We start from the raw sequence: 25,679 nt of genomic DNA, 5'->3' as shown, positions 1-25,679 counted from the left end.
AAACAATTTTTATGCAAATCAATATAAACTATTTATGGATTTTCATGGTAGTGCCACCCCTGATTGATGAACACGGGTGCTAATTAGTTTGTAATTCATATACACACATATATGTATATATTTTCCCCGAAGGTGTCAAAGCTAAAACTGTGAATGAAACAAAAATGGAAGATGGTTGCACACGATAGCAGAGTTCACAAAAACTTCCGAAACATATTTGCACCTGTTGAAGGACTAGTTATTCTCCTGAATGTTCTTCACGTCGGGAGTTCCAGGTGAAGCTGGGGACGGCAAAAATGGCACTCGATCATGATGGGCCAGAGGGGGAAACAAAGACTGAGATGTTCCTTTTTTTTTAAAACCATCAAATTCGTAAACACCCGTCTTCGTGAGAATGTCCGGTTGAATGTTCTTTTTTGTGCATGTAACTTTTCCAATTTCTGGTGGGCAAGTGAACACAAGTGGCGGAACTGGGTTGTTGCTATTGGGGAGGAGCTGCTGACTCGATAAGGTCCCATCAGGATATTGCCATTTCAGTCCATCAGGTAAATTATGTGTGTACGGTAAGTTCTCAATTTGGCTGAACAAATTTTCGTTCTTTCTAAAATTCTGGTTGGAGTTGAAGGGAGAATTAGAACCGGTTGGGACGTTCCTCGGGACGCTCCTTGGGATACTCCTCGGCGTGTTTGTTGCGCTACCAGGTGGGTTGCCACCTATTGGCTTCAGCGTAGTTGGGGACGTAGTGAAATTTCCGAAGATTTGTTCTGAGTTGTTCATAATGCTTTTGCCAGAATTGGCAAAACAGTTCATTTGGGAGAGGATGGACTGTTGAGCTTGCAGCTGATTAGGTTGATTAGGCTGCCCATACTGTTCAAACTGGTGGGGCTGATTAAGCTGCCTTGTAGGGTTACTCAAGAACTGCGTGGGCTTGAGGGGCGGAAACGATTCCGAAATGGGGAAGGGGATGTGTGTGCCCAACTGAGGCATCTCCCCATTTGGCTTAAAAGGAACCTCTACAATTTTTTCCACATATCTAGGGATATAATAAGGCACTTCTACGGTTTTTATCTTAGGCACTTGTTTAATCACCGTCTGAGGAACTTCAATAATTTTTTCCTGAACCACTGGTTTTATCGTTTCCACGATTCTTTCAACATATTGCGTTACAACCTTGGGGACAATTTTTGGTGGATATAGACAGGGCACTTCTACAGGTACTTCTACATACTTAACTCCTTGTGGCACTTCGATTATTTTTTCTTCGATAACTGGTTTTAGGACTTCCTTTGGTACTTCCTTAATCACTTCTGAAACACTTGGTACTAATTTATTCACTATGAGCTGTTTCTTTACCTTCTCAAAGGTATGTTCATATTTTACATGTGGTATTTCTATTTCCCTTTGTTTCCTCTCCTTCTTCGATACGTATATTTCTCTTTCTTCTATAATAGGCTTTGCAACAAATTTTTCTGGAATATTTTTTTTGAATTCTTCTGGTAGCGGCAGGGGACCTAATGCTGTCATCACTCGACGAGGGTACGAACCTGCATGAACTGTATGTTCGTCTATTCTGTTTCCTTGGTTATTATTATAATGCTCATTCGTCTGGTAAGATGGTAGCAACTCATTCGCTTGGTTTTCCACTCCTATATTCATTTTTGCACCAGGTACATTTCTGTAGTAGACCTTCCCGGGGCTATGTTGCAACTCTTGCGTTTCCTCATGTATATGTTTATCCATTTTTTCGAGCATGTTGTTTGCTAAATCGTCATAATTTATTTCTCCTGTGACTTCCTCCGAACCATTGTTGGACTTCATGGTGCTCTGCATTGGTATTCTTCAGTGTTTCCTGGTGGGTAGAGGCAGGTTCGTGCTTGTTATCCTTTTTAGGCTTTTTAGCAGTGTTACCCTTTTGTGACTGCTGTTGCGGACACAACAAATATGACTCACAAAACGTGGAGCAACGGAAAAAAAGAGAAATCACACTGCAAGGAGGCGAATGTCCACTTATGACACACACGTACCTGTAAACAACATTCGCGTAGTTGTACAAACACACTACAAGGAAGGGATTTTTAATGCCCACTTAATGGGTAATAGGAATATCATACAATAAAATGCGCCAATGTAGTTTTCTGTTCACTACTACAGAAGGAGTTTTGAAAAAAAAAAAAAAAAATTACACCTTTTTTTTCTTTTAATATTTATACATTTCGAACATAGACAGGGTAAAGGGACAAATGTGTCAACTAAAAAAAACAACATGCACATACATGCGCAGTGGAATAAGAATACTACAAACAGTTACAACGGTGAAAGCGGAACTTTAAAACAACAGAACATCGCCACGGGGAAAAACATGTCATTAAAATGTTAAGAACAAATATAAAACAGTGGAAATAATTTGCAACAATAGGGGTGAGGCGCAATAGGAAAAAAAAAAAAAAACACAAAAAAAAAGCACATACGCCAATATACACATGTGCATATACGCGTAGGGTAACTTTTCAATTATGAGCCTCGCAAACACTGACGAAGGGGGATGCTCTAGGCGAATAAAATTTGTCTACTTATAGTGGACCGCTCAAAATGACGATCATATGCTTGTTATTGCAAGCTGAATTTTTTTTTTTTTTCTAGAACTAATGTACAAATGAAATTTAAAAAAAAATAAAACATCGCAACCAAGTCTATACACCGTAATGAGCGTGCACTGAAAATGGCAAAAAAAAAAAAAAAAAAAAAAAAAATTGTTAATCCCTCTTTGGGCTTTTCACGCATTGTTTCTGTTCCCGTCCTTTTTTGTTTCTGCTTTGTTTGTTCAACAGCACTTAAAAATGAGGAGGTTTTATGCGCTTAATTTTGTGCAGTTCTGTTCGCTTTTTACATTTTTATACCATATTTCCCATTTTGGCACTCCAAACTTCAATCAGCAACATATGTGCTAAAAAAGGGACACACAAAGTAGAAGACTTTCTTGTTCCCTTTCCAACACTATTCCTTTGTCACAACGCGGTGGAATCCAGCCGAGTAGAAAAAAGTGCACGCAATTTTATTACATGCACATAGCGAGTGCTTGTCCCCTTTGGGATGCAGAAGAAATTTGCAAAATTGTATAGTCCCACGTGCAGGTGGACATGTGCATAATGAATAGGCAAGTGAGACCAGGTGGAGGAAAAACACTTAAGCCTCTGGCTTCAGAGCAGGAAAAGCACATTTTGGTATGCGAATTTCTGCCAGTTGTTTAATTAAACGGTCGTAGCCACAGAAGTCAGAACAAGCGAGTGGAACAAAATCGCAGGGAAAAAATACCGGACGCAAAAACGGAATAGCGGTAAACATGTGAGAAAAGATTTAAGCTCAGACCAAGTGACCAACTTATTCATTAAACGGCTCCTTTTAGTTCGACATTCCATTTTCGATCTGCCCATCATTGTACTATGCCATTAAAAAAATGCTATTTGTAAGAAAAGGTGTCAAATTCTGCAAGCATGTAGGCATGTTTGAGATTTCTTTCTTTGGCGTCCTGCCCTTCCCTTCCCGTTTTTTTTTCTGTTTTTTTTTTTTTTTGGTTCCCCCTATTTTATAGTATAAGTTCAATTTATTTTTGACCAACTTGTTTTGCTTTACCTACATGTAACGGTAGACATGAGTAAATACATCCCATTTCTACCTTACTTTATGCATGGCCACGGCTTTTTTTTGCATTGTTTCTTCTCTTGGACCAGGTCGTTTTCACACAATGCTCTGAACATGTTATAATTCTAAAAAAAGGAAAACAACAAAAAAACCAAACTTAACAAAACGTAACCTCCAGCCGTAAAGCATGTGAACACAGGAAAATACAAAGGTGTAAAAACAAGGGCAAAAAAGGTTCAAAAAAAATGAATAAACAGACGTTAACGTTAAGGTGCAGTTCGGTGCGCAGCCATTCCTACATTACAATTTTAAGGAGACAGGAACAAAACAGATTAACAAAATTGTATTTTCTCACTCTGTACTGTTAACGACTTAAGAAGTCGCAAAAATGGGGGGAAAATGAGAAAAAAAAAAAAAAAAAAAAAGGACATATGGGTGTGTATATAAATGCACATGTAAACATGCGCGTACATTCCCAATTCACACAATTTATAGGATTCAAAAAAAAAAAAAAAAAAGACTAAATATCACTATGACTCTGAGCGAATTGCACTTCTGCAGGTTGCCTTCATAAGTTCAAAAAAAAATGGAGGACACCAGAATAAGGAAAAACTGGTGATTCCAGGTGGATCATGTTTTAAGTCTGTTCCAACGCTGAGTCATTTAAATGAACATGCCATCACGAAGCTCTTTACTTTCACATAAATGAATGAATGAATAATGAATAAACAGACAAATTTTTTTTTTTTATATAATACAGCATATATCTAAATACACGCTTTAAAAATTTTTTTGTTCACAAATGGCACTTTTATAGACAGCGCTTGCAACACTGTTAAGTGGACATGTTCTTTACACTTTTTCGCTCATCCCTAAGTTTTTTTTTTTTTTTTTTTGTTAACCATTTGGAAGGACACTCTTATTTAAAAAAAATTGATGACTGGGCCATGCAAATTTTAGTGCACACTTTTTGCATGTCTTCATGTGGTGAAAAATAACTTTTTAACTTTTTTTATGTTTCATACTTTTTTTTTTTATTGTTCCTTCGTTAAGATTACTTTTTGAGGATAACAACTAATCAGTGACATCACTGTGCCGCGTCGCGCCAAGCTTACCCCTTTTAACTCCATTTTAAGTCCCCCCCTTGGTGGGTGCGCAGACATATCACTACATGAGTTACCACTGCACCAACATTAGTTTTAATTCTTTTTAAGCAATTTTTTTTTTAAAGCTATCATTAAAATTAAAGGCAATAACGAGAAGACGAGACCGAGCTTTGAAGAGGACGCCAACACAGAGCATGCAGCAACATAGTCAATAGAACAAAATGGCTTGCATAAATGAAGGCGAACCAATATCTCCTAGAGTGAAATTCAGGACAGTGCAAAAAATTAAAACTCAAAAATACATTTCCGACCAGGCATATTTAATCCCAGAGAATGGTTGCACTGCCGTGTATTTGAGTTATGAGCTAAATAGGACACTCGAAAATATTTTTAATAAGTATTCTATAAATGGCTACATGGGCGTTAACGAGTTTGTTAAAATGGTATGGAGTGGGACAGTTTTCATAAAAGAATCTTACTACCTTCCAGCACCACGCTGGGGGTGCTCAACCATACAAATTTATGTACTAGTTACGGGGTGTTACACATATGTGTGTATATCTATGTGTATGTGTACATGTGCGTGATTTTTTTTCTCACTCCATTTATGTCACCCTTGGTATTGATAATTTAAGCGTTTGGGATTCCCCCCTCGTGACACGACCATCTCATATATAAATCACATTATATATTTTCTCCCTCTTTACAGTGCTACGAATACAACTTGCTGCCGAAAAGTAGGAACAAGAATATTTTGTACTACATTTTCAAGTCGTCCAAACCGTCCGACGTAGGCTACATAGGTATACCCACTAACGTGGAGGAGTGACTTAAGGCTATTTATGTCATGCCTTGAGTGCTACCAACGGTGTGCTCATGAGGGGGAAGGAGGTGTTCTCCCATTAAGTGTATCTCTTCCTCATCATGCACGTATGCCTTTTTTCATATATCTGTCCCGCCTCCTCCTATCACAGAATATAGGTTCTTTTTCCAATTACTACAAAAACTGAGTGGGTACTTATTTCGCAAATTAATCATGACCGAGCAGGAAAAGGTATGTCCACTTGTGTGTGTTACAAATGGTGGTGGTTAAAGAGGGGAGATACAACGGGAGGCACACTTGATGTTGTTGCTACATGGCTGACTACTACCCTCTCGTGGGAGGAAAGCGGATAAAGTATTGTTCACATATCCATATACACCACTTCGCCATTCCTTCCAAATTACCTCATCTGGCCTACACCCCTGAACCCTTGCTTTTACAGCTTAACGTGCTAATCAAACATCTGACTTCTTTATGCAACTCCAAGATAAGCTCACACAAGGAAAAGTATGATGTAGGCATACAAGTTTCAGTGAGGAAAGAAAACAAAGGCACCAACGCTGTTTGCGACATGATTGACCAGTACTGCGAAACTGCAGTAGAAGTAAAAAATGTGGGCACAGCGCTTGACGCAGAGGACACGCTATGGGAAAAGCACATTAACCAAGGAAGTGAATTGCAAAAGCAGAACGGTGACGTGCCAAATGAAACTAACAATACGAGTACCTCCTACACACAAAAAATTACAAGTTCCGATGAACAAGAAATAAAGGAAAGAATAAAAGAAATTGAAAATTTAAATTTCCACAAAGAAGACATTAACAAAAGGTTGAAGGAAGAAATAAATAATGCGTTGAATATCATCGAAGAGAAAAATAAGGTTATCGAACATATGAACAAAAATAATGTACACCAATTGGAGGCAGAAAGAGTAAAAATTATTAACCTGAAAAATGAAATCCAAAAATTACACAATGAGAAGGAAGTGCTGGATTTAAAGAAGAGTAAGTCTCACTCAAGTTGTAAAAACGGAGAGGAAGAGCCAACCCAAAAGGACGACATAACCACTGCAGACACGCAACATACGAAGTGGAAAATTGTGGACAATGAATATTTAAAGTTAAAAAGTAAGTCCTTTTAAAAATGTGCTCATTGGAGACCAATAATAGGGGGGGTGTAGTTAGCGCGCGCAACCATTGCATAATGATGGGGGGAGGGGAGAGAGGAGAGGTGATAGTTGTTAACCATAAGAGACCACATATAGAATTGCATGTAAATATCTCCCTGTCCGTGCGCGAGTATACACTGTCGCATGCACATGTGTTCAAGTTGGTCATTTGAAAAAAACTCCACAGTGGTATATATCTACATTGACCTGCACCACTAAGTGTACTCCAATACTGGAAAGAAAAAAAAAAAAAACAAAAAACAAAAAATTCCCCCCGACTGTGATAACAATAGAGCGGATATAGCACTCTACCAAAGCGTTGTAAACGTGGCATGTCATCCTCTGTATTTTGCATCCCTCACATATGCATTAATTTCGCTCACTATTGCTCCTTGTCGTGTTCCTTTACTGCATCAGATAGCATAATGGTTAGCCCCATCGCCTTTTTTTTTTTTTTTGCCGCAAAATGCAGGACTTCTAGTCCTTCCTGGGGAAGAAGAGGCAGCGCTGATCAAAGTTTTCTCCACATACAGCACCTACTGCGGCGAGTAAAAATGAAAAATGGAAAAAAAACGCACGTCAGCACATGTCATGTGTGCACACATTCTACACACTACACTTTTGTATCAGCAGAATTTTTAAAATCCACATCGTCGTAACTTCTCCCCACCCCACGTTGCAGAACTGCAGAGTATGTAATGAGCAAAAGGCTGTGTGCTAATTTTTTGGCGACCTACTATTTGCTTCGAAAGAATGGGGAAAGCAAAGCGCAAGAGGATTTAGACGTGAGGACAGCAGACATCTTGTTCACCGAAGGTAATCGCCCATGCGCACGCTTAGCATAATGGAAACATCATTTTGGTGACTCAACAATTATATTACTATGATGCTTACTGACTACCTGAAATTACACGCTTTAGTAAAAGATGGTACAAGTTGTCCCACCTTTCCTCTTCGTAGTTTTGTATAAACGGGCGCATGTAGAACAGGCTAACCTTGGAGAGGGCGTACTGACGTACTTTTACTTCAAACTGGTAAGGATGACCCAGCGAATTTGTAATAGGAGAACACACGACGCAGGTGTTTCGGTCTTATTCGATCTGTTTTGATTCGTTTCCATGTGCTTATCTTACGCGTGAGAAATGATCACCTGTAGACAAAACGAAATTAAGCTAAACGAAATGAAATAACCCCCCCCCTTTTTGTAGTTCCTCAGCAGATTAGGGAAACACCTGTACCCACAGCTGGAAGAAAGGGAGGCATTCCTAGAGATTGTATTGTAATACACCATTTTTTGAAAAAGAGACTCTGTGTGTGGATGTTGTAATTCGTGTTAGACATACTTATTAGCATATCTCATAATCAGCTGACATGCACATATGATTACCAGTCATTTGTATAATGCTTTTTTTTCTTTTTTTTTTGGGGCGATCCTATTTCACAGAAATTACATACTAGTTATGAAGCGAAATGAAGACTTCAAAAATTGGAAGAAAAAAAGCATAAAGATAAAAAAAAAAAACAGAATAAGAATAGCCTGCTCAGATGACTTGAACCTATTCGGGGAAGACATCGTGGGAGGGTACACGAGCAGTGAAAAAGGAACAACATGTGATAAATTAAAAAAGAAAAAGGAAAAACCTGAACAGAATATTGACAGTAACATGAATAAGTTGCTTTCTGAAAGTTCAAAAATCGGAAATGTTCACACGGACCTGTCATTTGAATATATCGAATCGAATGAAACGAAAAAGAAGATGAACAAAGCTCGAGAACACAGTGTGAAAAAACTGCGTGAAGAAGACGTTAATCATAAAGCTGCTAATGGTAATACTAATGGAAGTACTAACCGTACCACGAGTGGTAAGAGTAACTTTTTAAAAAGCAAACTAATGTACAATAAGTTGATCCATTATGATGAAGTCAGTAAAGAGGAGCGCACCTCTTTTGACTCAGTTCAATCGGATGACCTTGCCCTAGCGACCAAAAAAAAAAACGCCGTCATGCAACCTGTAAAAATGAAGAATAACTTGACTTTATCGAAAGGACATTTCCGAAACGTTACGTCTTCCAACATGAAGCGAAATAGCAGTTTGAAAAATATGTTTCCTCTGTACGACATTGAGGGAGAATTGTGGCACTCTAAGTCAGAGAGGAAGAAAACATTTGTGCCCCAATTTGGACGTGGGTAACTCAACCTTTGCCCATTCGCTTTAACATCATTATTAGAAGGGGCTAGTCATACGCGCTATCATGGTTGTGATTTTGCGGGAGTGCCGACATGAGATGAACGGGGACCAAATATATGTGGACTTGTATACACCTTGACCCACTCTCACGAAAAAAAAAGGCGACAATTAAAAAGAACTTTTTTATAAAAAAAAACCTACTTGTCATATAATTTTTAACAAATCAGTAAAGTTCATGGAGAAAGTATCTATGGTAACGAAAAAAAAAACAAAACAAAACATACGGTGGAGGAAAAAAAGAACATGTCTGTTGCAGGGTGAGCCTCCGAAGAACAGCATCAAATCTCGAACTTGCTCAGTTGTCTTTTGTTAAGAGTCTTTTGCTGAAGCCATGTCATGCCCGACGTCATCACGACCATTCTGAGGAGGGAAAGGAACATGCAAAAAGACATGAGCGCTCCGCAGTGCAGTATAGTGATGGCTCACAGTGGCACCACCAGATGGCGGTAAACATTGATCAGAGTGTCGCTGCTCTTTCAAACTGGTTCGTAAAAAGACTTACATTATCATCGGCATGATCGACATGATGTTTATTTCTCCATTCCGCGCGGTTAGGTATATTGAAATCAGCACGAAAATGACAACAAAAATGATTTCGATGACCTGAAGGGTAGGGCAAAAAAGAAGAAACAGGATGATGGGAAGCAAATAAACAAGTAGATGTTTGCATATGTACGTGTCTGAATATGCATGCAATGGTGCGTGAAGATTAGCTCGTCTGCTGAAGCCCGGGGGCAATGCTCATGTGGAACATTTTTTTTTATCCCTTTTGAAGTGTCCCAACGAACCTTGAAAAATATGCCAAGAAGAATTGCTAAAAGGCATAAAACGAGAATTCCTTCCACGTCTCCAGAGTAAGTTTCATTTAAATTAAACTTGTAAATATTCGAAGGGTCCTTCGGTTCTGCACAAAAAAAAAAAAAACAAAAGGGGGGGAAGTGATTTGACAATTAGCGGAAGCCACGGCGGAGAGGTCAAAAGATGTTGTTTTAATCTGTTTGACCGTCTACAGACTAAACACAGTTAACGTTCGCTCAGACGACCAGCTCTTTTGCTTTTCCCCACGCAACGAATTGGCTAAAGTATGCATTCAATAAAACGAAGCAACGGTGGAAAAGTATACTGATAAATGTAGTATACCAGCTGGGGTTACAACGTTGAGAGGCATGTTGACTCATGTCCGTTTTAAGTGATGGGAGGTATCCTCTTGGGGGTTATATTCTATTAAGGTATGTCACAAAAATGGGACTTGGTAATGAAAAAATTGAGGGAAAATAAGCCAATAGGCATACAGGAAAAAAAAAAAGGAAAATTGCTTTTTGCGAGTACGATAGATAATTTTTTAAAAGTTAACAAATCATCTTTGCAATTCGTGAGAAAATTAATGTATCATATTTAGTACATAATACAATTCTTAACAACGCAGGAAAATAATCCCATAAAGAAAAAAAAAAATGTTGCGAAAAAAGGGGCAGCGTTATTTGTGCATGACCTATTTTAAGCCTGCCCGTAGCGAAGTCGGAAAGGAAGAAGCCGCGTATATGCGTAATGCACAAGTATGCGTATATATATTTGCAAACGTGGAAACATGCGTGGATAATAACACGTTATGCACTTGCTTACTTGCGCGCACTGCTCAGAACAGGTTGTCAAAAACCCGCTTTAATTTTTTGCCAGAAAAAATTTTAAAATAAAAACAAAAAGGTGACTTGTCCACAAATATGCTTCTTTAAAAGTGCCAATATATAAAGTGGCCACCGCGCATTTGTGCGTAGGCACTATCCGAATGGTTACAAGCTTTACATAAATGTTGCACATAATTTTTTTTTTTTTTTTTTAATTATTGTCATTTGGTATGACCCTCCCCAAAGTGGCAATTAACGCGTTTGGAGTTCTTCCACGATATTTAGGAAGACCCTTTTTACCGCTAATTTATTAATCGCAATTTTTTTATTTTTTGATTCTACAAGGGAAAGGAAAAAAAAAAGAAAATTGTAACCATGTGTAAAGATTCCCTACAATTAAACCATATCTTTGCTTTGCCCTGAAGCACATTTCATAGCATACCAAAACGCGTCTCTTCTGGTTTAAGAAGGTTCGTTCGTCCTTAAGCCGTTTTGTGTTTTTCTGCGTGGTGCAGGGGGATGCGTAAAAGTGCACGCATGTGTTGACATGTCTAGGTATAAGCATGCATAGGTACGGATGCACGGCCGTTACAACTGTTAGCATCACTGCGTATGTGTGGTCACATGCACATGTGTAGAATGGTAATCCCTCTCTGTCGCTGCTGTGCTGACAACATATTTTTTTTCCATTTCATATGTATTAAATTGTCGCTGGATATTTTACGTCTTCCCGTGTGGATGTGCCTAGTGATATTTCCTCCAGCGCTTCGTTAATGACATTCATCCTGGAGGTGCACTTGAGAAAATGTACACGTACACATATGTGCATATGAAAATGAGCACCCGCATGGTACATGAAGTTGTGAGAAATATTTGGTCACAACTTCGCGAAGGGATCATTTGAAGAAACAGGCATAAGCGGTGCAAACAGAAGTGGGTGAGTGGTCGCAAAAGTGCATTGATGTCAAGTTTTTTTTTTTTTTTTTTTTTGTTTGCACTACAAAGCTATTGCTAAGTAGTTGGTACTAAGTTAGTGTCATTTCGGAACTCTTATAAGGATCTACCGTTTCCACCATTTTTTCCGCGACGGCTAGCTCTTCAACGGCCTCTGCCTTATTCTTGCTTTTAATTTCTGTAGGACGAAATTTTTAACAAGTTCATTAATCTGGAGGTGTGTCACCATTTTGGGTCAGGGCAGCCGAAAGAAGAATGATGGAACAAACCAAATGAATGGTGAATGTGGAATGTTAACTGAGCATTCAAATATTCTGCTGTGCACATAAGTTGCATGTGCATCATTGGAGGAGGAATTAAAAAATTACATTAGTCTCATCTGCTTATTTAATTGTCACAAATGAGATGTGGTGTAGAAGGAGGTTACGTAATTCTACCTGCCAATTTCGCAAAATGGGAAACTCTTAATAGTAAAGGCTTAGTGTGTTTAATGTCCTCAGCAAAATGCTTATATTTCTCGTAGTAAAATAACTCCCTTCATGTAGTGGGGGCATATGAATAATTTGTTGTTATTTTTTTTTTTTTTGCATTTCTCCAAAAAAGGGATTCAAGAAAATGTGTGGCACCAAAGATGGGCATAAACCGTTACACTAGTTTTCAACGCTTTAATGGAAAATCGCATCATTTTATATATTTCCTGTTTTTCCCGCTTACTGTCTGGTTAAGGGCTGCGGAAGAACTAGTATAACTGGGGCCGAATACTTCCTTTCCCTTTGGGATTCCTTTTCTTTGCTGTTTAAGAGCAAATTTAAAACATTTTCGTCGTTTGCATTTATAATTTCGGATTCAGCTTTAAGTCCGTGCTTGTTGGGGGTTTCTTGTCCTAGTAGCATCTGGAGCGGTGCGAGGGTGTAGAATTATCACCATGGTCACGATATGACCATCGTTACCGTTAATTAGTTTTTTTTCACAAATAAAAGCGCGTGATTTATTACACATGTCGCTTTTTTATTGTTTTTGTCGATGACCGGTGTGTCCTCCTGATCTAGCGTTGACAGCCCCCTTCACCGCTCGTTTTTTTTTTTTTTTTTTTATCTTTTATTACATGTGTGTTCTCAGCAATAATACGCAATAGCTCCTCCGCTATTATGAGACAGGTGAACATTAAAGCAAAGATAAAGGTGAAGGTGCATTTAGAGATTTGTGGAGATTATTACCCTCACAAAGTATATGAAAACATGTAACTCCTTTTACGGGTGTGCAGTGTTAAACCCTACCGGTGTCGACAACATTGTGGTACTCGCTCTGCTTTGCACGCTGCCAAGTTCAAGGTTGAAAATTTCTAGGTGAATCATATTCCCTTGGTTGCTGCACTCGTTTGGGACGAAGAAATGTGTTGTCACCATGTGGCCAAACCGCGTAACACAGTTGGCTTGAAATAACTTACGACCACATCGGCCCCATCATTTATCGTGCGGGGTCTGTTAACTGCTACGAAAACCTTCGGGGAAAAAACTAAGTGTAGGGGGAATAATGGGGCGCCGGGTGTGTAGGGACATATAAAAATGATTGAGCGCTGAAGAGAGCAAGCGCGGGGGATGTGAAATTATTTTGCGCGTGATGATTAGAGGAAGGTTTCTATCAGCGCTGTGAATTTTGCCACATTGCCACCTTGCAGCTTTTCCAATTTGCCTATTTTCCAAAAGTTCGTTAATTGCCCTATTGTCCGCAACATCAGGCACCCCGGGGTGCCCTTGTAGCGCGGAGTGATAGTACCAACTAACAATCGCAGCAAAGGGTGCATATAGCTATTTAAAGGTGCTTACGGAGAACTCATTATGCTAACTTACTCGAGTCCCTCGGGTGCAGCCCCTTCACACTTTGTTCACCAGTTTGACCGAAGAGGGTCTCAAAAGAGAAGAAAAGAAAGAGAAGCAGAAAAACAGCACGCTTCATCATTTCTTTTAAAAAGTGGAATAATTCGCACAATGGACAAAGAGAGTTAAAAATAGAATGAATAAAAAAGTGAAAACAAAAAAATAATTATTTACTTATCTACCAAGTGTTATGGGATCCTACCAAAGGTGTGCATCAAGCGGGTGTATTTATCATAAGTTTGCATTGATAATTATTTTTCCAAACATTACTTTGTTGTGGAGGATAACGAAAACATTTTGTCCTTTCCTGTAATAGAGGCTACTAACAAGTGCACCTTAATGTGAGCAAACGCTTTTTAAATCTTTACTAAAATTGTCTAGTCATTTATGCCACTGTGGCTATTTTTCAGCCATTCTGCCTGTTCTACAATTTTTTTTTTTTTTTTTTTTTTTTGTCGTCCCCACCTTGCAAATAACCGAGGAGTGTACGTACATGAAAAAGAGCAAGTACGAAAATTGGACACAGTTAGGAACAATTAAATCGTCCATACGTTTCAAAATTTTTACTATAATGTAACAGTTACTACTATTCCTTGTCATAACTTCCAACCTGCTTGATGGTTCCTTTCTATGAATTCATTTTAAAAAAAAAATTACAGTGTAACAAGTATGATCACTAATTTTTTGTGGAAATGGAAAAATTTAAATAAATAAAATTGTGTGTATTACTCCTATCCGCACATGAGTACAGGAAAACGTTGCACATTTTAGATATGAAGAAGCTGTAAGACAATAGTGGGATACACTAATTCCCTACTTGTAATATTTTCCCCCGTGACGCCTAACAAAATGGCACTTCTCAAAAGTCCGCACAAGTTCTATAGGTGGAGGTGAAGGTTAGAACAGATTAGACACAAATGTGCATTGCGTGGTACTTGTAAAATATGCAGTTCTTTTTTTTTTTTTTTTTGATAAGTATTCATTTTTCTGTTAAAGTGACGCATGGTAATTGTGTGCCTACAGTTTGGGCAATTTGTACGCGTGGCGATTAACCCCAATCAGTTAATTTGGCTCATTGGAGGATGCAAAAAAAAAAGGGTATACACATGCATACTTATGTTTTCGTAGGTCCCTATAGGTTACCTATCCGCTTTCAAGGGGAAGGAAACAACTTCCCTTTTCTTATTTTAGTATTATCATTTGGATAGTAAATGGAGCGCAAGGAAAGAAATGTGCCTTCTATGCTGGCCTAAAATTATCCCGTTTTGATTTTTACCCTTTGCCATGTTGCCTCGCACAAAACGGTACGGTGCCCACTGCAATATGTGCACAAAGCCGAGGGTGCGACAAGTGCTCAAAAGTGTGTTCAATTTTTAAAAATGCATGTACTTTCGCAAAGAAAAAAAAAAAAAAAACCTTCTACACAACAATGGCGCAATAATTAATTTGCCCGAAAAGGAATAATTATTTATTACAAAATAACGCAACTGTGTAGGTTTTTTTTTTTTTTTATTTTCTCAAAAAATCATATTGGAATGAATTATCGAAGCATGGTGCCAGTATAATATGTGCTATTTTTTTTTTTTTTTTTTTTTTCCTTATAAACCTGTTGCGAGTTATTCCCCCATTATTAATTAACATTAAAATGTGACGTCGCTTAGATGGTGTACTAGGAATAATTCCCAACCGCGTTTTCTCATGTGTACAATATTAACTTTTCCTTTCTTGTTTTTTCTTTCATCTCACAAATGTGTGCAACTGGGAGACCCCAATCCACCGCCTGTTCTACATTGTTATTTTGCTCTAACCCAAAAAGGCTAGCCCTATGTTTTTTCACAACAAATTGTTAAAGCTGCACTAACATGCTAAAGGGAAATTAGTTAAGTCCACTTTGCTTTATGTGTGAACTATACAAGAGGAAAAACAAAAAACAAAAATACACAGTTGTTCAAAATTGCTATTTTTTTTTTTTTTTTTTCCTCTACCCCCCTTTTCTATTTAACCGATTTAAAATATTTCTTGCGCGCGCTTGGCCTTAATTTACTGGAATACAGATTTAGTGAGGAACTATCTCCATAAGGTGGGTGGCCCAAAAAAATACATGTATATATGTATATATATACATCATATATACATATGTATAAAGAAAATACTAATGTATTGAATGCAAAATACCCTGAATTGCTACACTTGTGTGAAAATAAAATTTCACACATAATCATGCAATTCTGCGTTTGCCCCTATGGTACATAAGAAGGCAAACAGCAAGTGCAAGCACTATCCTTGACTTGTATGCATATACGCGAGTGCTCACACGCACGTTTATGTGTACACTATGCTTCCGTTTGTACAATATACCTGCAACTACTCCCTTTCGCAAAAAGTTTTAAACGCAAAGCGAAGAGATCAGAAACAGAATGGAAGCATCGCCAAAAATAAATGCAGTGTGTTGCTCTAATCATTAAAAAAATACATTGGGGCAAAAAATATCTCATTTGACGCGCAGCATATAGTAAGTGTATTTATACGCGTAACACAAAAATGCATATCTTTTACTGCGTAAAAAAAAAAAAAAATGGACACCTCGAATTTTTAATTAAATTGTTTATAAATTTGTTTCCCTCTCTTGTTACACGTGCTTGCTTAGCGCGCGTTGCGCTTTCCCATTTACAGTGTACAAAATAGGCCTCATGCCCCAAACAGCCCCCCACGTACGTACAGGTGAACGAACGTCGGTGCCAACGTGCTAATATGCAAATACACGTGTACGTAATCACAGCAAGGTGTATTGAAGCATATTGCTACTGATAACATTTTGATGCAATTCGCGTGTCTCTCCCTCTCCCCCTGCAACCACCACCACCGTTTTCACGTCTCACCAAATGTGTCAATACGTATCCCAAAATGTTCTTCATGGAATCGAAACAGTTTCACCACATTTGTTGTATCTCTTTTACATTTCTCTCATGAATGTTATGTATGCATGAATTGAATAAAATTTGAGTTCAGTAAAGAAGAATGTTTGTTTTTTTTCATCTTTTCACTTTCACATTACATAACATATTTATATGTGCACGTTTTTATTTTTTGCTCTTTTTTCTCATTTCATAAGTGGCAACTAGGAATTAATTAAAATAAACCTCCTGTTTGTCTCTCAAAATGTTTATGTAGTGAGCCTTAACATATGTAGCTATTTGCTCATGCAACCATTTTAACTCCCCCTTTTAATTATTTTGTTTTCATATTTCTGTATATGCCTGATCATACATTTATGTAACGTGTCACGCATTCACAAAAAGGTGATAGTTGTGTGGGGTGCTATCCTTTTCGCATTTACTCAGTCACCTCGCGGGGGGAGAGTACCTCACATTCACAACATTTGCATCTTGCTAAGTCTCCTCCTAAGGTTATTGATTAAGTAATTTTTCTTTTTTTTTTCTTCCCATGGGAATGCATGTGTAATATCCCATTCACCCCCTACCCCTTTTTATTTGAATAAAAACAATTGTTTGTGTCCTCAAATGTTTATGTAAACGAGTGCGAGATAGAAGACCCCCCTTTCTCCCATTCAAGAAATATATTCGAGACAGAACCCGGACATATTCAGCATGAATTATCTGGGGAGACAAGATTGTCCTATTTTGCATTTGAAACGAGTTTAATTGAATATATGCTCATATCAACCTTCATTTGTCTTAGTTGATGAATGGATAATCAAGTACTGTTTACTCCCTAAATGATATCGTCCCACCCTTGTTTGTTTGCTCTTTTTGCGTTCTTCGTGTATGTGGTGCAAGGGGATTAAAGCTGGATCATAGGTGCTATCAGAAGAGGAAGCACGTACCCTCGGCCATCGCACACAGAGGCATATGCACATGTGCGTATAATGTATGCACGTGTAGAAGCTAGCCTGACGAGTTTAGCTCTTTCGCTACTCTACTTTTTCTGCCTTCTTCAAACACCTCATCTATATTCAGTCCTGGTAAGTTCCAACATGAGTATCTCGCCAATAAAGTACGAATCGAAAATTTTAAGCAACTTGGCCAGCATGCTAAAGCTTAGTGAAAAAACAGACAAAGAAATATGGAACGAAATCGAGGAAGAAAAGGAACATATGAAATTCGAGATTGACGAAGACATAAGGAAGGTGATCGATGTAAACAAAATTAACTGTACATGTGATGAATCAAAAAAAAAAATGGAAGAATATAAAGGTAAAAAATTTGAATACCATTATAATGTGGAAACATATGGGGTCGATTTTTTCTTAGACATATGCAATGCTCTAGGTAGGGCGAACTACAAACCATTTCTATCAGAACAAGGGAAAATAGAAGTTATGAATGGATTAAGAATTAGAAGAAATTCAAACTTGTATAAGTATGTCTCCTTTTTTTTAAGTAAAGAAAGACTAAATAAGGACAGAATAAATGATGGAAAAACACCGGAAAATATCTTCCACTGTTTTAAGTGCCTAAAGAGTGTACTACATATATATGTGGATGATCAAAATAATCGAAAGAGGAAAATGTATCTACAGGATAACATGTACATCACAGAAGAAGTGGAAGAGAAAATGGAAAACGACTTACTTAGTGAGAATCAAAAAAGTAGTCATGTGAATCCTCCCAACTTTAGGGACGGAATAATAGCCGTCAGCAGATACAAAACCAAGTTAGCCTCCATAACTAGGAAGTCAAATGAAAAAATTATTAAAACCATTTTGGGTCATTCGAAGGATATGCAAAATGGAAAAAATGACAGAGAATACCTCTCCCATAGTAGCACCCAACATATAGGTAGTAAAGACTTTTCCATTAACGGGGATAAACACTCCAGTAGTCATCACCAAGAAATAAACCGAAGTAACTCCTTCGAGGATGACAAGCATTACAAAAGATCAGACTTTTTCGATAAACACGAATTAAAGCATTTTAGCGATTCCGCCAACGATTTTCCCAATGACGAAGAAGCAAAAAGTGCACGCAAAAATGTGCATAGTGAAAAAATGACCAACTTGAAAAATAACTCCATGACAAGTAATTTGATGCAAAAGAACCGACCTGCAGGAAACATATTTCTAAGTAAGAACAGGGAAAGGCAAGTACAAAAGGCCCAAACCGGCGCGAAAAAAAAATACACCACAAGTTCGAGTAAGAAATCGGGCTCAGTCAAGAAAAAGGACCCAGATGATATGGTGATCTCGATTGATGCGGGCGTAAGCAGGGTGGCCGTGTCGGGGGATGATCCTAGGGAGACCAGTAAACCCGATGTGTATTGTTTCCAATGTGAAGAGGCCCAAACAGATACCCCCACAATGGAAGTGATTGTGCAGGGGAATGAAACTCCCCATCAGTCTATTCAAAGTGGAGCCGTGCAACAACCCGAATGGGATAAAAAGTTGAATGGAGAGGGGAAACAGGGCAGCTTAACAGAGAAGCATGTCATATGCTCAGCCGAAACGAAGATTTCCACGGGGGATGAAGAACCAAACTCGAAAGACGCCGCTTCAGATGAGGCGGATAGGGAGAGTTACCAATATGACGTGTATCAAAAAACGTCCCTCGTGAAAAACGCATCCAATGGGGAAGAGAACTACGACTTCAACGCAAGCGACGATGCGTCCTACTCCACAGATGATTCGAATTATAAAAGGTACCTAACAAAGAAGAAGACAAAAATGCAACAAGAAGGAAAAATAGTCATCGATCTCAATATACTAAACGGAAATGCAATGGATGCATCGGAAAAAAAGGAAAAGGAACAAAAAATTGAGGAAAAATACAAAGAGAAATGTCAAGAAAAACACCAAGAAAAGATAAGAATGGATACAATAAGGAAAAGCTTAGAAGAGAAAAAAATGATTATATGCAAAATAGAAGAGGTAGCAAAAAGAAGAAATAAAAGACATGTAAAAACGCAAGTATTGTCGAATGACTCAAAAATTGAGAGAGCTTATTTCAGTCACAAAATGAAAAAATTTTATAACTCAAAGTCCGGATATTATGGTTGTGGTTGGTCTAATAATAGAACTCAGTGGACTCCATTTATCCATGCCCCCTTTTTTGATAACCACCATAATATTATATATAAAAATAGACATAGAAGAATGTACGAAGAAATATACGACACTTTGTTACATGGGAGGATCCATCCATCTGTTAGAATTGTCGAGTTGAAAGACCACAAGCATCCTGTCCGGTTGTGTACTCCGTATTATGAAGATTGCTATTCACTCGTTTACACAGGGAAAAAAGTGCTCGCATCGGATGATCGGGTCATTTTTGGCGAGTACACTGGTTATGTGGCCAACAACAGGGAGCTGTCACAGGACAAGCACCAATATATGTTCTCCCTATCCTTTAGCAAGAAGGTTTTTAACGATAGAAAGAATGTCCTTTTTATTAACGAGGTTGAGTCAGATGAGGAGAGTGCGCTGAAAGGGGACAGCTACCACGGGGAAGAAGCCAATGGAAGCATCGTCCATGGTGATAGCAACAACAATTGCGAATATGCGACAAGGATGAGTAACGAAGGAACCTGTTTGAACGATGAGCACATTTGTCAAGAAGCAGCTCTTAGGAATGGTGGTATGAATACAAAATGGAGAGGAAGTCCCACCCCCAATTCTGCTACACCACAATGTGAAAAATCGACACAGAGTTACACCAAAGAGAAGAAGAAATCTAAAGGGATGAATAATAAGATTATCCTGCCAGATAATTACACATACGCTGTAGATTCGTCTTACATGTTCAACGAAATGTCGCTAGTTAATCATTACAAAACATGTGCCATTTTTAACAATTACGATTTTAGGATAAATGCTGAGTGGCAATTGGTTTACCTTGATGGATGGCCACATATCATTCTTACATCCATCCCAGGAGTAGAAATAAATACAGGAGAAGAACTTGTCGCTGATTTTGGCTTTGAATGGTTCGAAAAGGTTAACGATATTTGTCTGAATGTGTTTATTAAAAATAGCTATGCATACAGATTGAGCAAATTAAATCTTTGTAAAGAAAAAATGCTGAGTGGAATAGATGACATAGTGGAAGAGTACAACTTGATAAAAAATCACACCACGTGCAATATATGCATGCACAGCGTCAACACAGATAGTAGTAACGAGTTTATTACTTGTTCAGGTTGTAATCATATTTATCACCTAACATGTGTGCAAAAATTATATGCAGAAGTGAACGAGAATTACGATTGGTTCTGCGCAAATTGTGTCAAGTTCTGCATCAATGTGTTAAATCAGGAAGAATTCTTGGCCTTCCTAGAAATGGAAAACCACAAACAATTAATCGAGCTTTTTAGTGATGATATGTGTTTAGAAAATTCAAACAAGTTATCCACGTTGTTAGCTCCACTAGCAAATGATACCTCCCCCTTATGTCTCACTGACGGGATAGACACAAAAGGAGTGAGTAGAAATCCAAACTGTACTCAGCAGTATGACAAAATACGGAAATTACTACGTTGTAGGGAAAATATTATGGACTTGGTGAGGAATAAAGATATAATTAACTCTTACTTAGACAGCACCGAAAAGGAAATGAACTCTCTAGATAACACAGAAGAGGGAGAAATTTTGTCCCTTAAGAATGACGAAATGAAGTTTCTGCTGCAAAACAGCTTTGAGCTGCACCTTCTTGTTGAGTATAAAAAAAAAATAGATGATTTACTAGTAAGCAGGGAGAAGGTTAACAGCTTTGTGAATGACGAAAAGGCCAAGAAAACTATGCAGTTAAGGAAAAAAACCATAAACTACTTGCTAGAAAATAGGAAATGTATAGAAAAGTTGGTCGACTCGATAGAACAAGGCACTCCCATTGTGTTTCCACATGAGGAGATTCAGCATTCGGAAAGGGACACTACAATGAAGGGGCTCAAGGAGGAATTGCCACAGGAGCATGACGTCGGAATACAAAAATGTGACCCATGTTGTAGTAGGGGCGAAAGCCACGGTTCAGGCTGTACCGAACACAACAATGACAGCGTTTCCAACTCGTACGAAAATATTTTGTATAACAAATCAAACGATGTCATGAAGAAATTAAAAGAAATAAAAAACAGTGCCCCCGTTGGCGGTATAAAAAGCGATGCAAATAATTGTCCACCATCCAGCAGCAGCAACATGGGTGGCAACAAAAACCTCTGCTTCAACAACATGATGAAGTTGAGCAAGAAGATCTTAGGGTTCCCCTTGTTAACAGATTTCGAAAAGGGAATGAGCACCAACCAGCCATGTCTTCCCCTAAGCGATCACCTAAAAAGGCTTTCTGTGTGTACCGTTTGTTATAGCAAGCATAATGACTTGGCTAAGGCCATTATATGTAGAGTTACCAAGATGCATTTTGAGGCTAACTACAATGATGGGTTGAGCGAAGAAGACATGTTTAAAACGTCTAGCGAATGCGTTCAGTCAATCATTCGCGAATTGGCCAACACCATAAAGGAGTACAGAAAGAGGGAACTGAGCGGGGCCTACGTACAGCAGGTGGAGCGCAGTGGGAGTAGCGGCTATAGGAGCTGGAGCATCGGCAGTTGTAGCAGCGTTGGTGGAAGTTGCGGCAGTAGTCGTGGCGAGATCAACGTCAACAGCGCGGCAGCCCCATTAGCTGACGACCATAACGACATCGGCGCAGAAGTTCATTCACCCAGTTCCATCCCTAGTCCGACAAAAATGGAGGACCTAGTCAGTTCTAGCCTAAAACGTCCATCGCAGAAACCATTTTATGACTTGAGGAGCAACCTTCCATATATTGACAGGCGTCAAGGGGATACAAATAAACACGTTGAAAATAATACACCCACCTTGTTATCGGAAAATAAAATGAGTTATACGGACGATTATGCGTGTAAGAGCGGGGAAATGAATTCCACGCAGAATAAACGCCCTCATGAAGAAGATGACAAAGGTAGCAGTAGGAAGAAATCGAAGCTTCGTACGAAGCCGTCTAACAACGTGATCGGTGGAGAACATGACGATTCTTTAAATGGGGGAACGCATAAATCGGAAAATATAAACGAGCGGGAAACACGTAAAGGGAGAAGCAACAGTGGTATTTGCACAGGTCGGGGCGGGACAGATCAGCAGCCGGGTGGTGATCCATGTAGAGATTACTACAAGGATCCGTACGTTGACCCGCATCCCGAGCAACGTGCGCACCGTAGCAAAGATGAGAATAAGAAGAAGGACAAAGATCACATCTATTTTGCAGGCGAATATTTTGGCGATACAAAGGAGGTTCCCAGTGACCAAAAGGGGAACTACGTCACATGGGAAAGTATTCCCAAAGCGAGTAATTTCATTCCACTCATGGGAGTTCAACTTGGGAAAACAAAAATTCAGAGGGAATTTACAAATGGAACTTATGTAGGGACAGTTATGGAGCAAACAAAGGACGAAAATGGCAGCCCATTTTTCGTTGTTACGTATGATGATGGGGACACAGAATGGATGACGCCGTGCTTCCTATTCCAAGAATTGCTAAAACAGTCAACAAATAGTGTGGAATATCCATTAGCGACTACGTTTAAGGAGGTATTCAACCCCGAATTTAAAAAGGACTTAAAATTAAACAATTGTTCCTACGAATTAAAAATTGAAAGACGAAAGAGGAGAAGCACTTGTGAAAGTGCTAGCAACAATAACAGTGTCAGCAAAAGACAGAAACATTCGCAGGAGGAAAATTCCACAAAGAAGAAGAAGCAACGATTTTGACGTTACACAGTGTTGGGCGTGTCGCTTGTCTGCCGTTACTACGCGGCGCACAGCATGGCGCAATAGCATGATTTATTGAGAGGTGTAAAATTCTAAACAAGCTGAAAAAGCTGAAAATTCGTTCTAAAGACCATGCATTTTGCGCCTTTTACATTTTATAGGGAGATATGATTTTAATATTTATTTTTCACTCAGTGTATTTTTTTTTTTTTTTGTCGTTTGTTGTTCATATTTGTGTTTTTTTTCCTTCGCACCTCCACCCCGGTCCCTCATTTTTTTTTCGTACAATTCCAAAAATTTACAATCATAGCCCTACCGAAAAAGGGACAAATTTGAAATATAAACACTCACGTCAAAGTGACATTTTTATTTGAAGCAATAAGGTCCAGGGATGGGAGAAACTCTACACATAATACACATTATACACAAAGTACGCGCATGATGACGCAGCACTTCTAAAATATGGGCTTAAAAAACAAAAAAAAAGAACGTTTGTGCGAAGAAGAAATAGAGATTCCTCCGTATTTTTTGAGGAATAAAAACGCAGGTAAAATTTTTCTAAAGCTTTTTACAAATGGGCGTAAAATCTTTTTAACATATTTACGATGTATTCCATTTTTTTCTGCATGAAAAGCACAAAAAAAAAAAAGAATTATTCTCAATGTGTAGAACAAAAAGTAATTTGCATATGCCGAACGCGTATCACGCGAGCGTATGAGTGTGCATTTGGGGATGGCAAAAATTTACGTTTTATCCTTTTTTCTTTTTCTTTTACATGGTCTTTTTTCTTGGAAAAAATCATTTATTTTACTATCTTTTTTTTTAATTTTTTTTACTACTATATTATGCCCTATATTCGTTGCACGATGTAATGTTCTTAAAATGTTTTTTTTTTTTGTTTTTTTTTTTTAAATAAACTACTGAATTAAGCGCATTGCTATTTTTACCGGAATGTTTTTTTTCAATTTTCACTTCATCCCAGAGAGGGTGCATATTACTTGTGACCATTTAAAACCCCGCCCTAACAGGTTATCCGCATACGCGCACCCATTTGGTGGAATGAACATAAATAAAAATGAAAACGTCTCAGAACACACATTGTTAATTTGTTCGTACATATATATTCATGCATTCGATCTCTTTTTATAATTGAAACGTTTCCAATGCACACTTTAGGGACTTTCTTTTTTCACCCTTTTTAGTAATTTCTTTTGTTTTTTGTTTGTACATATTAGTTATGCTAAAATATTTTCCACGTTTTCGTGAAAAACCATAAAGGCGGAAAATATACCACATGATAATAATACTTAGCAGAAACTAACCTAGATGAAATATTTCCCAAAGGTGTTTATTCGAATTGTTACCAAATTAAGTAGGGGAAAAGTTCCTTGTATTTCACACGAATTGGCTAAACCTCATGTCTTTTGCTCCTTTTATGTGCAATGCGTGAAAAAAGCGAATGGTGAATGTGGCGAACTCGGAGCATTTGATGAAATCTGCACAAGTGACTCTAATTTAATTCATTTTTGCGCTAAGGAATGGGGGAATTTAATGAATTGCGCATTCGCAGATGGGTAATTTTGGCAAACTTTTGCATTTAGAGTTTCTGCAAACAAATTCATTTTGCATTTCTAAAGTACTAATTCGTAATTAATTTTTTTTGTTCTCAATTTTACATTTAGCGTTATGCAAATTGCATCCTTTCCGCCTTTTTCGTGTATTTCCTCATTACGCTTATTCTCCTCATGTGTTTCCCCCCAACCCCCTGCGCACATCGCATTTGGCCCCGTTTCGTACAATTATGCCCAAATTTCCATCATTTCCACTTTTTTTCACAGTTTAGCCAAAATTTGCAATTTTCACGTCAATCCTCTGTAATGCATAAAATTTCTTACCCAATTGTGTGTCCGATATGCAAAGTCAAAAACATAACATAACATAAAATAAACAAATGAACAAGGAAGGTAAACAAAATGAATGTTTAAGTAACAATTTCACTTTCGCTCGGCACTCCATTTTTCACTTGGCACTGGGAACTGTCGCTCCAATAATTATTACTTTTTTTTTTTGTTCTCGATTTTTATTTTAATGATTATCAATGGAAACATAACTGCCGCAGTGGCGGCCATTATCACAGGTGTGTATATTTATGGGGATCATCGACCTTGGCAAGTCTACCAAATTTGTTATTTTTCCCAACTTTGAGGATAATTGTTCAATTTGATTATTATTTTGATAATCCCCCCACGTGGTAATATTATTGTCAGTGTTAGCAGGGGGTGCAGTGTGCGCTATTGATCCTTTAGTGAGCATTATGCCATTGTTGGCATTGCTAGCGACCCTCCTAATACTAATAAAGTTGCAGTAGTGCGTGTTCAAGTGCTTTGATGTATCCCTGTTAAAAATTAGCTCAGTGTTTTACTGCACCTTAGTTACTATATAATGTTGTGTTTTTTTTTTTGTTTTTTTTTCATATCTCGTTCCTTAGGCTAAATAACATTT

The 25,679-nt window shown here is 38.2% G+C and overlaps 5 protein-coding genes across 5 annotated transcripts; 2 read left to right on the top strand and 3 right to left on the bottom strand.

The window, feature by feature from the left end:
* Nucleotides 1-234: 234 nt before the first annotated feature.
* AK88_03161 (uncharacterized protein) lies at nt 235-1,818 on the bottom strand (the record flags this gene model as incomplete). The annotated part of the gene is made up of 1 exon (XM_012480783.1): nt 235-1,818. The coding sequence occupies one exon, from the start codon at nt 1,816-1,818 to the stop codon at nt 235-237; it is 1,584 nt and encodes a 527-aa protein (XP_012336206.1).
* A 3,148-nt stretch (nt 1,819-4,966) lies between these two features.
* On the top strand, nt 4,967-8,928 carry AK88_03160 (uncharacterized protein; the record flags this gene model as incomplete). Its single annotated transcript, XM_012480782.1, has 9 exons — nt 4,967-5,188; nt 5,455-5,548; nt 5,720-5,799; nt 6,011-6,695; nt 7,209-7,284; nt 7,419-7,552; nt 7,697-7,770; nt 7,945-8,015; nt 8,181-8,928. 9 exons carry the CDS (start codon nt 4,967-4,969, stop codon nt 8,926-8,928), a joined length of 2,184 nt encoding a protein of 727 aa, XP_012336205.1.
* A 335-nt stretch (nt 8,929-9,263) lies between these two features.
* AK88_03159 (uncharacterized protein) lies at nt 9,264-10,153 on the bottom strand (the record flags this gene model as incomplete). Its single annotated transcript, XM_012480781.1, has 4 exons — nt 9,264-9,345; nt 9,488-9,588; nt 9,774-9,889; nt 10,126-10,153. The coding sequence occupies 4 exons, from the start codon at nt 10,151-10,153 to the stop codon at nt 9,264-9,266; spliced, it is 327 nt and encodes a 108-aa protein (XP_012336204.1).
* A 709-nt stretch (nt 10,154-10,862) lies between these two features.
* Nucleotides 10,863-14,041, bottom strand: AK88_03158 (uncharacterized protein; the record flags this gene model as incomplete). The annotated part of the gene is made up of 11 exons (XM_012480780.1): nt 10,863-10,948; nt 11,013-11,112; nt 11,335-11,406; nt 11,675-11,742; nt 12,002-12,099; nt 12,279-12,457; nt 12,670-12,707; nt 12,842-12,881; nt 13,012-13,079; nt 13,415-13,472; nt 13,907-14,041. 11 exons carry the CDS (start codon nt 14,039-14,041, stop codon nt 10,863-10,865), a joined length of 942 nt encoding a protein of 313 aa, XP_012336203.1.
* Nucleotides 14,042-17,435: 3,394 nt separating this feature from the next.
* AK88_03157 (uncharacterized protein) lies at nt 17,436-23,177 on the top strand (the record flags this gene model as incomplete). Its single annotated transcript, XM_012480779.1, has 1 exon — nt 17,436-23,177. The coding sequence occupies one exon, from the start codon at nt 17,436-17,438 to the stop codon at nt 23,175-23,177; it is 5,742 nt and encodes a 1,913-aa protein (XP_012336202.1).
* Nucleotides 23,178-25,679: the final 2,502 nt, after the last annotated feature.

The sequence above is a fragment of the Plasmodium fragile genome, assembly GCF_000956335.1.
Source record: "Plasmodium fragile strain nilgiri unplaced genomic scaffold supercont1.34, whole genome shotgun sequence".
NCBI classification, from domain to species: domain Eukaryota; phylum Apicomplexa; class Aconoidasida; order Haemosporida; family Plasmodiidae; genus Plasmodium; species Plasmodium fragile.
The sequence above is the reverse complement of the archived record's forward strand: the minus strand, read 5'-3'. Positions and strand labels throughout refer to the sequence as shown.